Source organism: Balaenoptera physalus (genome assembly GCF_965194825.1).
Source record: "Balaenoptera physalus genome assembly, chromosome: 3".
Lineage (NCBI taxonomy): Eukaryota > Metazoa > Chordata > Mammalia > Artiodactyla > Balaenopteridae > Balaenoptera > Balaenoptera physalus.
Window position 1 is genome coordinate 18780966 of NC_138890.1, and position 13639 is coordinate 18794604.

The 13639-nt window shown below is 40.0% G+C and overlaps 1 protein-coding gene across 3 annotated transcripts in view; it reads right to left on the bottom strand.

Moving 5' to 3' along the window:
• Window positions 1-796: 796 nt before the first annotated feature.
• Window positions 797-13639, bottom strand: part of RNF130 (ring finger protein 130) — a 102964-nt gene continuing 90121 nt past the window's right edge. The window contains exons 6-9 of one of the 3 annotated variants that reach the window (XM_082453517.1): window positions 13310-13406; window positions 11367-11571; window positions 8092-8185; window positions 797-984 (exon numbers count right to left, since the gene is read on the bottom strand). In XM_082453517.1, the coding sequence (XP_082309643.1) occupies window positions 969-984; window positions 8092-8185; window positions 11367-11571; window positions 13310-13406 (412 nt within the window). In that variant the 3' untranslated portion in view covers window positions 797-968. The remainder of the gene's footprint in view (window positions 985-8091; window positions 8186-11366; window positions 11572-13309; window positions 13407-13639) is intronic. The other 2 variants (XM_082453518.1, XM_082453519.1) reach the window with 2 other exon arrangements.

Below are 13639 nucleotides of genomic sequence, written 5' to 3' on the forward strand. Positions count from 1 at the left end.
CTCAATAAAAAAAAGAATCTTCAACCCCCTACTGATTTGAGTATGACTGCTGTAGTGGACCTATTACTACTAGTGGGAATATTCTCAACTCTCAGGTATGCTGAGGTGGAAGGTTGGGCGCATTTACACATACTGATAATCCCCTCAAGCATAAGATTCATATAACATAAAATATTTCAACATCTTCCTCACAAGTAATGCAAAAAAATTTCATTTCTACATGTAAAATTGCTCTCATCCAACTTCAGAATTCAGTTTTTAAAAGAATACAGTACAAACTATGTAAAAAAAAAATCTCGGACAGATATAATTTATTACTAATCAGTTATGTATTTTGGAAAATTTTTCAATCACTCACGCTTTCATCCCACCAAATATTTATTGAGCACTTACTATGTGCAAAGCACTCTACTAGGTACCAGAGATACAGTGGCAAGTGACACAGTTAAATGTCCCTGCGGCTGTGGAGCTGACGTTCTAGAGGAGTCAGATCAACCACTAACAAAGGAACAAGAAATTATCAGAGAGTGAATGGCGACCTTGAAGAAAATAAAATGGAGCAACTCAGTTCAGGGCCCGAGGGGGCATCACCACACAGGATGTCCCCACACTTGGGTCCTATCTGGGCACAACAGGAGCCAATGTGAAAAGACCAAAAGAAACAGCATCACTGTTCCTCCCCTGGGGAGTATGAGCACGTTCTGTATCTGAAACACACACAAATGAAATTTGGGCATGTGATCTCCAAATCAGCCTTCCAAACACAAGTGGGTGAATAACACTCAACAACACAGTCTTTTAATTTTATTATTTATTTATTTTAATACAAAGCTTTGGCATTAGCAATTTTATGAAAAAATAAAATGTACTAAAAATAAATGCTTGTGTGGCATGATTGGTAAATGATGCACAAAAATAGGTTCTTTTTTCCTTCAAGGCAATCAGTCAGAAAGCATTCTTTTCCTTCTTCAAAACCATTCTACCCTATGGAATAAAAGGAAAAAAGAGAGGTCAAGAATTAGTTAACGGGTAGTTGTCAATGTTTTAAAATAACAGAGAAAGTCATCCTAACTGAATGGTGGCCTGGGGTTGTCCCCAAGTATTTCCCAGACCAATTTGGTAAAGCCAGTAAGTCACTAGCATTTTCGTAAACTCAGCAGCTGTAGATCTGAGGTCAAGTGGCTCAGTCACTTAAAAGTGTGTTAGTACTTCCAAAAGGAAGGCAGGGAAAAGTACAGGCTAACAGTATTTTGTTTAAAAATGCAGGGACAACTGTCGTACAATTTACAACTTTTCCTGGTTTGAACACATGTTCTAAATGCTGAGTGCCCTGAAATCTGTAGCTGCTGTCTTTACAATATGCTCCTGCTTTATACCTCAAACAAACATGTCATTATTTATTTTGAAGTAAGATTTGAGGAGTACAGACTCCCAGGGATGTAAGGCTTTCTTACAGGAATTCCCCAGATTTTACGTGCGTGCGTGTGTGTATGTGTGTGTGTGTGTGTCCCTAAATCAGGTGCCTGAAGGTACCTGACATCTTTGGAAGTTTCCTGCATTACTCTCAGGCTAATGCTGCCCCCTCTGCAGCCTGGCACTGTGGGACTGCCCTAGTTCCTGAATCCTTATAGAGTCTGGTTCATTTCTAAGGTTCCCACATCATATCTTCAATTCTGCTCTCTTTTTTCCCGGCAGAATCCCAGACCCATACTTCAAACCTCTTAATCTTTGGTCAACATACAACTCTCCAGCATCTCCTGTTTTATCTCCTCCCCATCATCCTGACTTTCTCCTTCAGCTCTGTATTTTCACCTAACCTACCTTCTTGCTTCCAGTCTCTACCATGAAAGCAACTTCTCAGCCATCAGCAATTTTCTTTTTGCTGAAAAGCCTTAGATATCACCTGCTGGTTACAAAAAACCAGTCCAAATTCTGTAGTCTGCCTACCATCGCCACCACCTACAGCAGACACGTCAAACCACACAACTCGCTGAACCTGCTCTGCTTTTTCTCACCTTGTGCTTTAATTATGCCTGCCTTGGTTTCTAAGTCACCCCCTCCAGGAAGCCTTTTTCAACTCCCTCAGGGCAAAAGCGGCAGTTCCCCTGTGTCTGTGTGATACTCCTGTCATCTTGTGCTGGGTCCGCAGGCACTCCCTGGCTCCTCCGTCACTTCAACCAGCACCGCAGTGCAGAGCACTGAGCAGTGCAGCCCCCTTCCCTTTCCCCAGGGTTCCTGCAGGGTAAGGCCTGGTGCCTCAAACACTGGGGAGATGGTGCCTAATGAATGAAAGGCTGGGTATGAAGGCCATTCACAGAAACTGCAAACAGGGCTCTACACTTGTTTATTGTAGTTCATATTTAAGACAACACATTGTTTTTATAACATTTCCTCTGAAAAACTGGATATAGGACTTTTAATGGGCAAATAAAGATTTTTAAGCTTACTTTTTTTTGCTGCCTAAGAAATTATAAACAACTATGCAGCCAAACATTAAAGGCACTTCTGAAAAATGAAAGACTGACCACTGTCAAAGACAGGACAGAAGTCCAGTCAAAGCTTCTGCTGCTGTAATCTTCTTTTTGTCACCATGTTTTTAGAAAACCAAATTTATCTTTTTCAACCGCATTATTTGGAGCCCTTAAATGGCTCTCCGGAGTAGTCAAAGACAAGCAGTGTAAAGGAAAGAGTTGGAACCAGAAATACTGGGCTTGAATCCCATGCCCTTCTTCCTATGGCATTTCTTGGGGGTCACTCAGCCTCTCTGGGCCTCAGGTTACTCCTCTGTGCATATATCTCAGGCTCAGAGTGGCTAAAAGGAGAACTAAATACTAAGACAAAGAAGAGTATTCATGATCAAACTGGGGGCAAATCTTTGCTGGTATTGCTACAAAAAAGGCTGTCTCAGGAAAATAAACAATCAGAGATGTGTGCTAGCGTGAGCAAAAGTTTTTAGGTTGAAAACTAAAAATTCAAAATTCTTTAGATCAGTGTTTCTCAAACTGGAGGCTGTAACCTATTAATGGATCATAAAATCAATGCAGGAGTTCATGACCAACATTAACAACAACACAACAAAAAAGCACAGAGAAGAATAGATCAGAGAATACTGTATGTAGTAAGGAAAATGTGGAACTTCTGTTTCAGTTATACATGTGGGAGCACTGGGTCAAAATATAAAATGTATTTCTTACAGTAGGAGATGGTTAAAAAAAGTGTTTTAAAAACATTGCTTTTGGGCTTCCCTGGTGGCGCAGTGGTTAAGAATCCACCTGCCAATGCAGGGGACATGGGTTCGAGCCCTGGTCTGGGAAGATCCCACATGCAGAGGAGCAACTACGCCCGAGCGCTACAACTGCTGAGCATGCGCTCTAGAGCCCGCGAGCCACAACTACTGAAGCCCACAAGCCTAGAGCCCATGCTCCACAACAAGAGAAGCCACCGCAGTGAGAAGCCCGCACACCGCAACGAAGAGTAGCCCCCACTCACCACAACTAGAGAAAGCTGGCGTGCAGCAACAAAGACCCAATTAGCCAAAAATAAATAAATAAGTTAAAAACAAACAAACAAAAAAAACATTGCTTTTGACCCTGAAGGTTCTAAAAGAGGCAGCCAGCAGAGACCCCAACCCCTCTCCTTGGGCTCTGATCTCTCCTAGGAAGGGACCATTTAGGACAGACAATTCAAGAGGAACTCTGAGAACTAGAAGGAGTCTTAGAACTTCAACCTGACTCAGGATCTGCCTCCAAACAGCTTCAGCCTTGTAACTTCTGTCTGAATAAGCAGGTCCCAGCAAGCTCATTAGCTTTCAACACAGCCCATGGCATGGATGGACAATTCTGACTGGCAGGAAGTTCTTTCTTACATGAAATGGAAATCTACCTCCCTGTAGATATCTCCAGAGCTACACAGTAAGTATCACCCTCTGTATGCACTGGTTAGTCACCACGGGACCATTATGAGTATTAAATGGGGCAATTGTGGGTAGTAACAGAGCCCAAAACAGGAGTAAGTTCTTGGTAGGCACGCAATAAACAGTCGCTGTTCTCATCTTTGGCAGTCCTCCAAATACCTGGGGACACCTCTGACATCACCCCAGTCTCCTCTAAGGTAAGCATCCCTAAGATAGAAATGATTAAGTTTTCAGACTCTTTCATACTGAAATATGTCAACGTTCCTCTTAAAGAGTCCAAGCAAAACAATTCAGAAATATTGAGTAGAGAGTAAAATAGAAACATCAATTCCTTTGACCTGGCTTATAAATTTCTACCACTACACCTCAGAGGAGGACAGCTCAAGAGGAACACTGGTGTGGACGACTGAAGCCCAACGACCTGCTGCAGAGCTAGGGCTTCTTGGTCTTCAGTTATGCTACAGGATTTCATATTTGTTCCAGTTATTTCATCAAGTTAACTACATCAGATTCATTTCCTCCTCCTGAGACTGTTTTGAATCTTGAATGCCTGGGCTACAATCCTCTGCAAATCTCAGAACATGGTTTCTATGCAACAGAAGCCAGGAACTAAGAAAGGGCTGTAGAGAATACCTAGCTGAACCTCCCATTTGACTCAAAATCTCTCCTATATCATCCACATATCTTATAACTTGTTCCTCCAATAAAAACAAATATTATTTTTTCAAATAAATATTTACTTTTTTTATATTGAGGGAAAAATGGATTTATATAAATGTAAGCTGGTAAATGTTGGGATTTAACAAGGTTTACTTGAATAATGAAGTAGAGCAGAAAACCTCCTTTGGGCCAGAAGTTCAATAATGTTGCTTACTTAAGTACAACAAATGTTAGGGAAGCTAATATGTAAAAATATATTTAACTTACATTTATTTGTCTCTTTGACTACTATCCTGTTTAAATTTGCAAAGTCTCAAAATTCACTAGATTTGTTTGTAGTCATGGTTGAGTACTTACATAAATAGTATTTCATCACGATAGAAGGGAGTGACCCCAGATACTTGGACTTCTCATTGATCTCTGAGTTAGGCCCTGAGTGAACACACAGAGCGTAGTGAGGGAGGTGGAGTGCTTTCACCCCTAGTGGAACAGCAACCCATGGAGGCCTGGACCTGCCTGGGTTCCGCAGCCCTGCCTTTATATATGGTCAGTACTGCTTCATCTTGCCCACAGGGTTTCACCAATGACTAGACTGGGTCAAGGTCTTATTGACATCACAATACAATCAGTGTAACACTGTCAGAAAAGTAAACTATAACAGTAGGTAGAAAGCATAAGGTGGAATTTACTACTAATTTCCAGACAAATCATTAAAATGTGAAAAGACAGAATCTATTTATACAGAAGACTATCTTACAAATGGATGAGGTTACCCAGAAAATTGAAACAGAGCAATTAAATTGAAAAGGCAATCTCACTTTGATTGTAATTTTTTAGTAAAAGTGAAAAGGTAAGATAGATTTCAAAGACTTCATTAATGAAGAATAATTATAAATTTATTTGCTAAAATAAACTTTTCTCCGGAATTAAAATCACACAGGAATTTTTCATCAACATTTTTGGGAAAGAGACATTGAGTAAGAGTGGCTATCTTTTTTTTTTTTTTTTTGGCTGCACCGCACGGCTTGTGGGATCTTAGTTCCCAGACCAAGGATCGAACCCAAGACCCTGGCAGTGGAAGTGCAGAGTGCTAACCATTGGACCACCAGGGAATTCCTGGCTATTATCTTTTTTTATCCCCTATAATTAAAAGGGTCTTTAGAAAGATTAATTAATTACAGTTACAAAAAAAATCAACACATAAAAGCACAACAGGAGAGCAAAACATCACCCAAAATTGTACTAAATTAAGATAATCACCATTAATATTTTGGTGACCATCCTTTCATGCATCCGTATGTGTGTATACACACACACACACACACACACACACACACTCTCTCTCTCTCTCTCTCTCCCCCTCCCTCTCTCTCTCTCAATTTCTCTCTCTAAATGGAATCATGGAAATTGTCCTTCAGAGTGGTTTTGACTGAAGGCACAGAAATAATAGTCAAATGAACAATTGCAGCATCAACCCTCTACAAAGGCTAATGGGAGAAGGGATGGACTAAGACATGGATCTAAGATCTATGACTTAGATTCTGAGTCATGCAGGCATTTATGAGCAGAACTCTAACTTACAATAGGTAACATGTCTATTGAGCATTCTCTAAAATATCTGATACATGAACTGAGCACCTGGCTGATTCTGAGTGGCAGTAAGGTGACTACTAAATTACTTAATAATTCTCTAAAAGTGCCCAGTGTGCAGCTACTTGCTGTGATTGGTTTCCACTCTTTTGTGAAATTTTAAAGAAGTGGGCTTACATTATCATCTAGTTTATGGGTTGGTATGGGAGTAAGCAAGAGGTGACTGCAGGTGAAATAAATATGTCCCTCCAAATTGAGGTTTGAATCACAGGTACTCACGAGCTCTTATGATTCGGTATTCTACTTCATGGAAGAAAATTAATTTGCCAAAGGATAAAGGCAGATGGCCATCTTATTCATAGAACTTTGAAAGAATTGCAGAGGAATTGTTTTGGCTAACATTTATTGAGCACTTATTATGTACGAGGCACTGTGCTAAGCACTTTATATGCTAGTTCTCACAACAACCCTATGATGTACTCCTACCATTATTCTTGTTTTATGGATGACCAAAAGGAGCTTCAGATAAATATAACTGCCTAGGTCTCACAAGAAAAATATGGAGGAGCAGGGAGTCAAGTCCAGGTACGCCTGACTCCAGAATCTGGGCAATTAACATTGTGCTATGTTGAAGTAAAACTGCATCAGGTGGGCCCAACAGAAGCAGCTAGCTGTTGACCTGTTGGATGAGGCCGAGACTACTTATCTGAAGGTTGAAGAATGCCAACTGACATGACATCCTCCCAATATATAATATGTCAAGGATGCCAAAGGGTACTTCTTATAAGTATCTAGCCAAAAGATCAGGTTAGAGGTAATAAAATCATGTCATTGGAAGTGGAGGTTACTTGCCCATTGTTTCCACAGTTGGACTGCGAGTATTTAATTAAATCAATTAAATGAGCTTGGTTGGTTGTTATTAATCCATTAAAATGCCAGGACATAACTGAATATAGAGAGCACAGGAATTCTACCAATTCAGGTTCAAATTTGGGCAGTGTCCCAGGGATGCTTTCATCTTGAATTAGTTTTCATAAATACTTCTTAAAAGAAAGGACTGAATAATATCCTACAGTAAATGCCAAAAATTTAAAGCAAAACAAATAAAGCCAACAAACCTTTTCTCTATCTTACCCCCATGGAAAGCTACTCTTGGAAAACCATTGGATCAAAATGGACCTCAACTGTTACCCAGCCCAATTTTCCATCCTCTGAAAAACCTTTTACCGACAACAGCCCTGACAAGTAACACCCAGCTTCCTTCCGCCTGCATTCCTAGTCCTGAGCACTCCCTACCCCCACGGCAAACCATCTCACTGGTAAGTAGCCTTGCTGACAGATGTTCTTCTTTTTACCAAGGTGAAATTTTGCCTTCCTGTAACCTACCCTTTGGTCCTCATTTTGTCCTATGGAAATATAGTTTATGTTTATTTTCTTTTTCTCCTGACAGTCTTTCTAATATTTGGAAGTCACAGGTCTTTCTGACTGCTTCTTTCTTGCAGGTTAAACATCCATGTTCCTTTGACCATAGGCCAGGGTGTCAGTACTCCACCAAAAGCTAAGTAGCTAAGACTCCAGGTAAAGTCTGATGAGCACACAGCAAAGTGGGGCTAATCCTGTCTATGATTAGGACATGGGCATTCTCCACATACTACGACTGTATTGGTTCCCTTGGCATTTGTTCCATTGTTGATTTATTCTAAGCTTGTGGCTAATGAAAGCCCTGAGATCTTTTCTAAAGTGAGCAGTTGTTGCTGAGCATGGTGAACTCCCAATCAGTGTTACTGTTCATGAAATAAACTATTTTGCTAGGTATGATCCCATCAGGATCAGTATGGTAGAAGGCAATTCTCATGATCTTTATGAAAATTACATATTTTCTTGGGATCATCTGGCACATGCAATCCAAGAAACAATTGGTTACTTACTCATTAGCATTCAAGCTAGCTGTGGCTCTGATGATCATGTAGCAGAGTGTGAGAGCACTGAGGAGGCCAAAACTGGCAATAATAAACCATTCTTCTGTTGACAAAGGAAAGGGAGGAAATCACTCTGGGGAGAAGGCTTATGTCAAATCGATGTCAACATTTCCCTCAAATGCAACGAAGCAGACGTCAACGGAGGTGTAAGCCAAGACTGGCCCAAGGAAGTGAAGCAGGAGGAGGTTTGCCAGAGAGCTACTAAGTGGAGAAGGTTAGTGGAAGTAGTGGTGAAAGCTGCAAGGGAGAAAGGAAAGCATGGCCCAAACATTTCTTCCAGTTAAAGTCCTGAGGTTTGTGAGAAGTGCGGCCACCAAAAAGTATGTCACTTCTGCATGGCTGTGTCCCTCATTCTTTTTTTTTTTTTTTTTTTTTTCCCTCATTCTTAAAGAAAGGCTTAGAAACATGGAGCAGTGGTTCCCAAAGATCTCGTGGGTACTCCAAGCAGTCTGTAGGCTGGCCTTCCATGGCATTCACATCTATATTCTTTTTGCTTATGAGTGGGTTTACTTATAGTCTTTATTTAAAAAGGACATCTTATCGGTGTCTCCTGCAAAGAAGAGAACTACCCTTCACAACCCCACCGCTGGGAAGCGGCACTGGCTGTTCTGGCTTTATTAAACAGAAGTAGAAAGGGTAGGTTATTCACAAGGTAGGTTATTTCAACTCTTGGCTCATCAAGGAGTTGAAAACCTCTGGTACACAGAACTCTAAAGGTTTTTATCTAGTTTCTCTCTAGATCCAGGAAATAGGTTAATATTTTCCCTTAACTTTTCAAACTCTGTATCATCAAGGTAACATTCCAAAAACAGTACTTACTGAGAACCACAAAAATAACCTGAGAACCAATCTGACTTCCTAAAAAGTCTTAACTATAAAATGTTTCCTAAAATATACACAAACTAGGGCTGGTTTAACAACGTGTTACACAGTAAAGTTCCCTATACATCTGCAATAATGCAGAGAAGAAATTTATACTTGGAATGCCAAATGTTTATATGCGAAAGCTGTGTATAACATGGGAGTTTCTTAATCTGGTTTCCATGAATCCTACATCTATGCAAAACTGTGTGTGCCTAGGAGTTTTTCTAGAAAAACGTTATTATACTTTCACTGAATTTTAAAGGTTGTGATCTTCAAAAGGTTAAGAAGAACTGTTCTTCAGGATTCCAGGATGCTGAGTTGTTCTATGAGCATTTCTCTGCCCACCTTGGTTTACATTATTAAAATGCACAGCAAACTCTTTCATTTTAGATAACAGTGCAGCCACTGCTTCTTGGAATACAAATTCCTCATCAATAGAGTGAATTTATAAGGTTTTTATTTAAGTCAAAATAAACATTTAAGAACCCATGCAAAATCCACCATTTTTACCCACATATATTTTAAGTTAGAAAAAATATATACTGGCATTTAAAAAAATTAAGAGATGGCTGATAATCAATTTCAAGAAGCTTAACATAGCATTCTTTATTTTTTTCTTCTTAGACTTTTATACATGATAAGCAGACTAACTTTTAGAACTTCAATTACGTCTATGTTTCCAATTTTGAATATAGCATCCATACACGCATGGCATTTCAGTTACAAAAATTAGTAACCAAAAAGAAGTAAACACCGTCGTAATAATACCCGATGGGCCCAGAGGTATTTTAGCACCGACCTACTGCAGCTGGGGTCTCGGTCACCTCTGTTCTCCCCAGTGTGTAGTTAGCACAGTGCCTTGCAAACAGTGGATGCTGGTTGAATGCACTGTAGTTACTATGGCACTACAGAGCTTTGAGGTTAAAGCAGAGGTAGCTTTTGTCTAATTTAACCACATGAGTTTCATTTATTAACATGTACAAATTCTGCTAAAGGTGATTAATTTGATACATGAAGTAATATTTTTATCATCAAAACATAAGATTTTGAAAGGTTATTTCTATATAAAATATAATGGGATCAGTACTTAATGTAGTAGTAGGTGCTCAATAAATGTCGATCAATGAAGGACCTACCAAAAACTCATTAGTAAACAGACAACTTTTGTCTCCTTTATTATTACTAGATCAATTTTTAAAAATCTAGCCCATAAAACCTAAATGTCAAAGCAGGACAACATGAAATGCTGTTAAAACAAACCATTGGTAAATGGTAAGAAATCAGTCAAATTGTATCAAAGAATAGTTTTACTTATTTTATAACTGAATGAAGTCTCCTTGAGTTTAGACAGATGAGAAAATACAACTTGGGAAATCATTTTCTAACAATAATTTCTGGTTAGTTAAGATCACGTATACTTCAATTGAATAGACCACACAAGTCTTACTATTTAAGGGAAAACTCTTTTTAACAGCTCTATCCATTTTACTGACTCCCAGAGTTGAGAGGAGTCCCATTAGGGTTAGGGCTCGAAGCTACAGGTAAGCAACAGCATATACTGAAAAAGGCAGCACCAGAGTGGTGACAAGGAAGATGGGGTGAAAGGTTGTTAGATGAAAATAACACATAAAGAATGGATTGAAAACAGCTGGCTTGTTACGGGGTGAATGTCCACAAGGCCCACTCGCACGCCTGCCAGCCCACTCATACTTTGGCAAGGCCATCAAAACACTCAGAGCATTTTTTTTTTTCTTCTCGTCAACAGTTCAACAATCATGACGTTCATAATTAGCCCAGAGCATTTTTTAAAAGTAGATTACCTTTTGGCTTTTCTCACACTTCTTGTACAATTATACCAAAGAGGTAAGTGCTAAGACACCTAATTTCATAAAAGTATAAAATAAAGTGAGCAGCAGCTGGCCATCTCAACTGTTCCTTAAGTTGTGAATTTTTAGGCTCAAATGCTGGATTAGTTTTTTTACTAGGTTGCCTGCAGCCTAGGTACTAGAGACCACTGGTGCTCACAGTTACACGACACACCTGAGATGCTGCTGACGTCCTACCTCACATCCCTGCCTGCAATGCAATCGTTTCAAAACAGGCTTATAAACAGCTATTAAGACAAACCTCTGATCAACTACTCATCAAATGGCAACTATTCCTATTAACTACACACAAGTATACAAGCTTCTTATTATAAAGGAAGTTTCGTTATTCCAAATATCTGTTTTAACAAAAGTAACCATTACTTTCTCAGTTACAGACTAAGTCACTGGCCCTGGTGATTGCCTCAACTCTCCACCACACGTCAAATACCAGCAGCAAATCTGTCCTGTGCCCTGGGCACAGGGCCCACTTACTTGTTACTGCGATGTTGATCTCTCCTGTTCTAGGAGTGAGATCCCCATCCTGAGGAAGAGGCGAGATCCCCGAAGTTCGAAGTGGCTCGAGGCCAAGGGAGTTGTCACTGGCGAGGTCACCTAGGGCTGATCTTCGGTTAACTGCTTGGGTTCTGGTGAGCCTTTCCATATCAAATGCTACGTTATCAGTACATGGCAAATTTGGCTGCAAAATATTTCCAGATTAAAAGTGCTTGTAAGATTAACAAATCCTTTTATACAATTCTAAATGTTTGACATCCTGTTGCAAAGACTTTACCAAGTTTTTTCCAGGTGATTTCCTCTCATTTCTCTCCCCATCTACACCTTCCACTCTCATCCAAGAATTTTTATTTAAAAGAAACAGACGATTTCTTCCCCAAAATGGTACTAAGGAAAGCCAAAATCCATTGCAGAACCGAGAAAATTGAATACTTCATCTTTACAAAGTGACAACCTTTTGTGGACATGGCTCACAGGCAGAGGGATTCATTATTATAAAGCTGACAAACAGCGCAGTTATCACTTTGGCTCGTATGTTAATACAGGTAACATAAAATATCCTTTCACCCTATTAACTTCTCTGTAATACCCCCACCTATCTGCTAGTCAGTTTTTAAATATCTTCTGTCTTTAAACATAAGTAAAGCACACAACCAAGAGCAGATCAACTTTGAAAAGACTTTTGAACTCTAAGAAAACTATGTTTCAAAACCTAAGCATTGGGACTTCCCTGGGGGCGCCGTGGTTAAGACTCTGCGCTCCCAATGCAGGGGGCCTGGGTTCGATCCCTGGTCAGGGAACTAGATCCCAGATGCATGTCACAACTAAGAGTTCACATGCCACAACTAAGGAGCCCGCCTGCCACAACTAAGACCCAGTGCAACCAAAAAACAAAAACAAAAACAAAAAAAACCTAAGCATCTAATGCTGAAGGAGAGGTACAGAGCTGCTGTGGGGTCAAAGCCTACCAACTAAAAAGTGGATATGAAAGGCCAGGGATGCTGCTAGACAGTCTCAAGGACGGCCCTCACCAGAAGGAATTACCTAGGCCAGTGTCAGTGGTGAAGAGGTGAAGAAACTACAACATCACTGATGTGATCTCTGGAGATGGAGGATAAATGGGGCATCACTACCTAACTAGATAACATATTTCAAATAGGACTACTTAGATCTGTAAAGCTAAAACAAGGAATTCATCTGTTGGGTCAAAATAAACTTTCTTCTCTATATGGAGATTATTCATTCACTCTTTTTTGAGACCAGAAAGTATTTCACTTTCCTCTAAAAAGCAATAATCCTGGACATATACTTCTCTTAAGGAAGGAACTGCAGGAAGTCTCCAAGGTCCTCAGTTAGTCAGTCCTGACTCTCCTGGCCAGGGCTGAAGTGCCCTATGTGGCCGGCACCCAACCAAAACCCCTGCCCAGCTGTCAAAGGTCTGCCCAGGGCTGGCACTGCCCACCTTCACTGACTGCAATTACCAACACCCAGGAGAGCAAAGCCAAATTCAAGAGGAAGGAACATAAGTGATGACATAGTTTTATATCATGCTGAATGCAGAAAAAATTACTATTGGACCAGAGTTAAAAGTCTACATTCTACTCCTTAAAAAAAAAAATACTGGAATAGAGGAAAATCATGTTCTTCTCTCTACCTCAGTTCTTCATCACACACCCACCACCCAACAGAAGAAGCAGGCTGTAAAGTGGACTAGCACAGTTCTTCATCTGCTCTTCCAGGAGTTTCCTGAGGTGGGCTGGACTTTAAGTAACGTAGGAAAAAAGGCAGTGTTGGACTAACAGGGTTATCTGGCAGAGAAAGCCAGTGTTTTCTTGTGAGACTTTTAACCATCCGCTTGTGCTATGTTATGTTATGCTTAGAGATAATACTACACAAAAGTATTAACAAAATAGGAAACATACCACAATTCCCAGGGCCTTCAAAATATTAAGTTTGCACATAGGACAGGTACAATGTTCACTAAGCCAGGGATCCACGCAGGATTTGTGGAAAACATGCCTATAAAAAAATGGAGAATTATATCACAAATTATATACTGAAAAACTCCTAGGCCAAAATGTAAAGAAATGGAATTTTTAGTTAGTCTGTTTGGTACCAAGAGACAAATATTGGGGATGTATTAAAATTGAGCTGGCAGAAAATATCCTGAATCCAATCTTGTATGTTGATAGCACCGTATAATGAGAACTGATACGTAGTATTTGGGTGTTTGGTGTTTTTACTCCACCAAA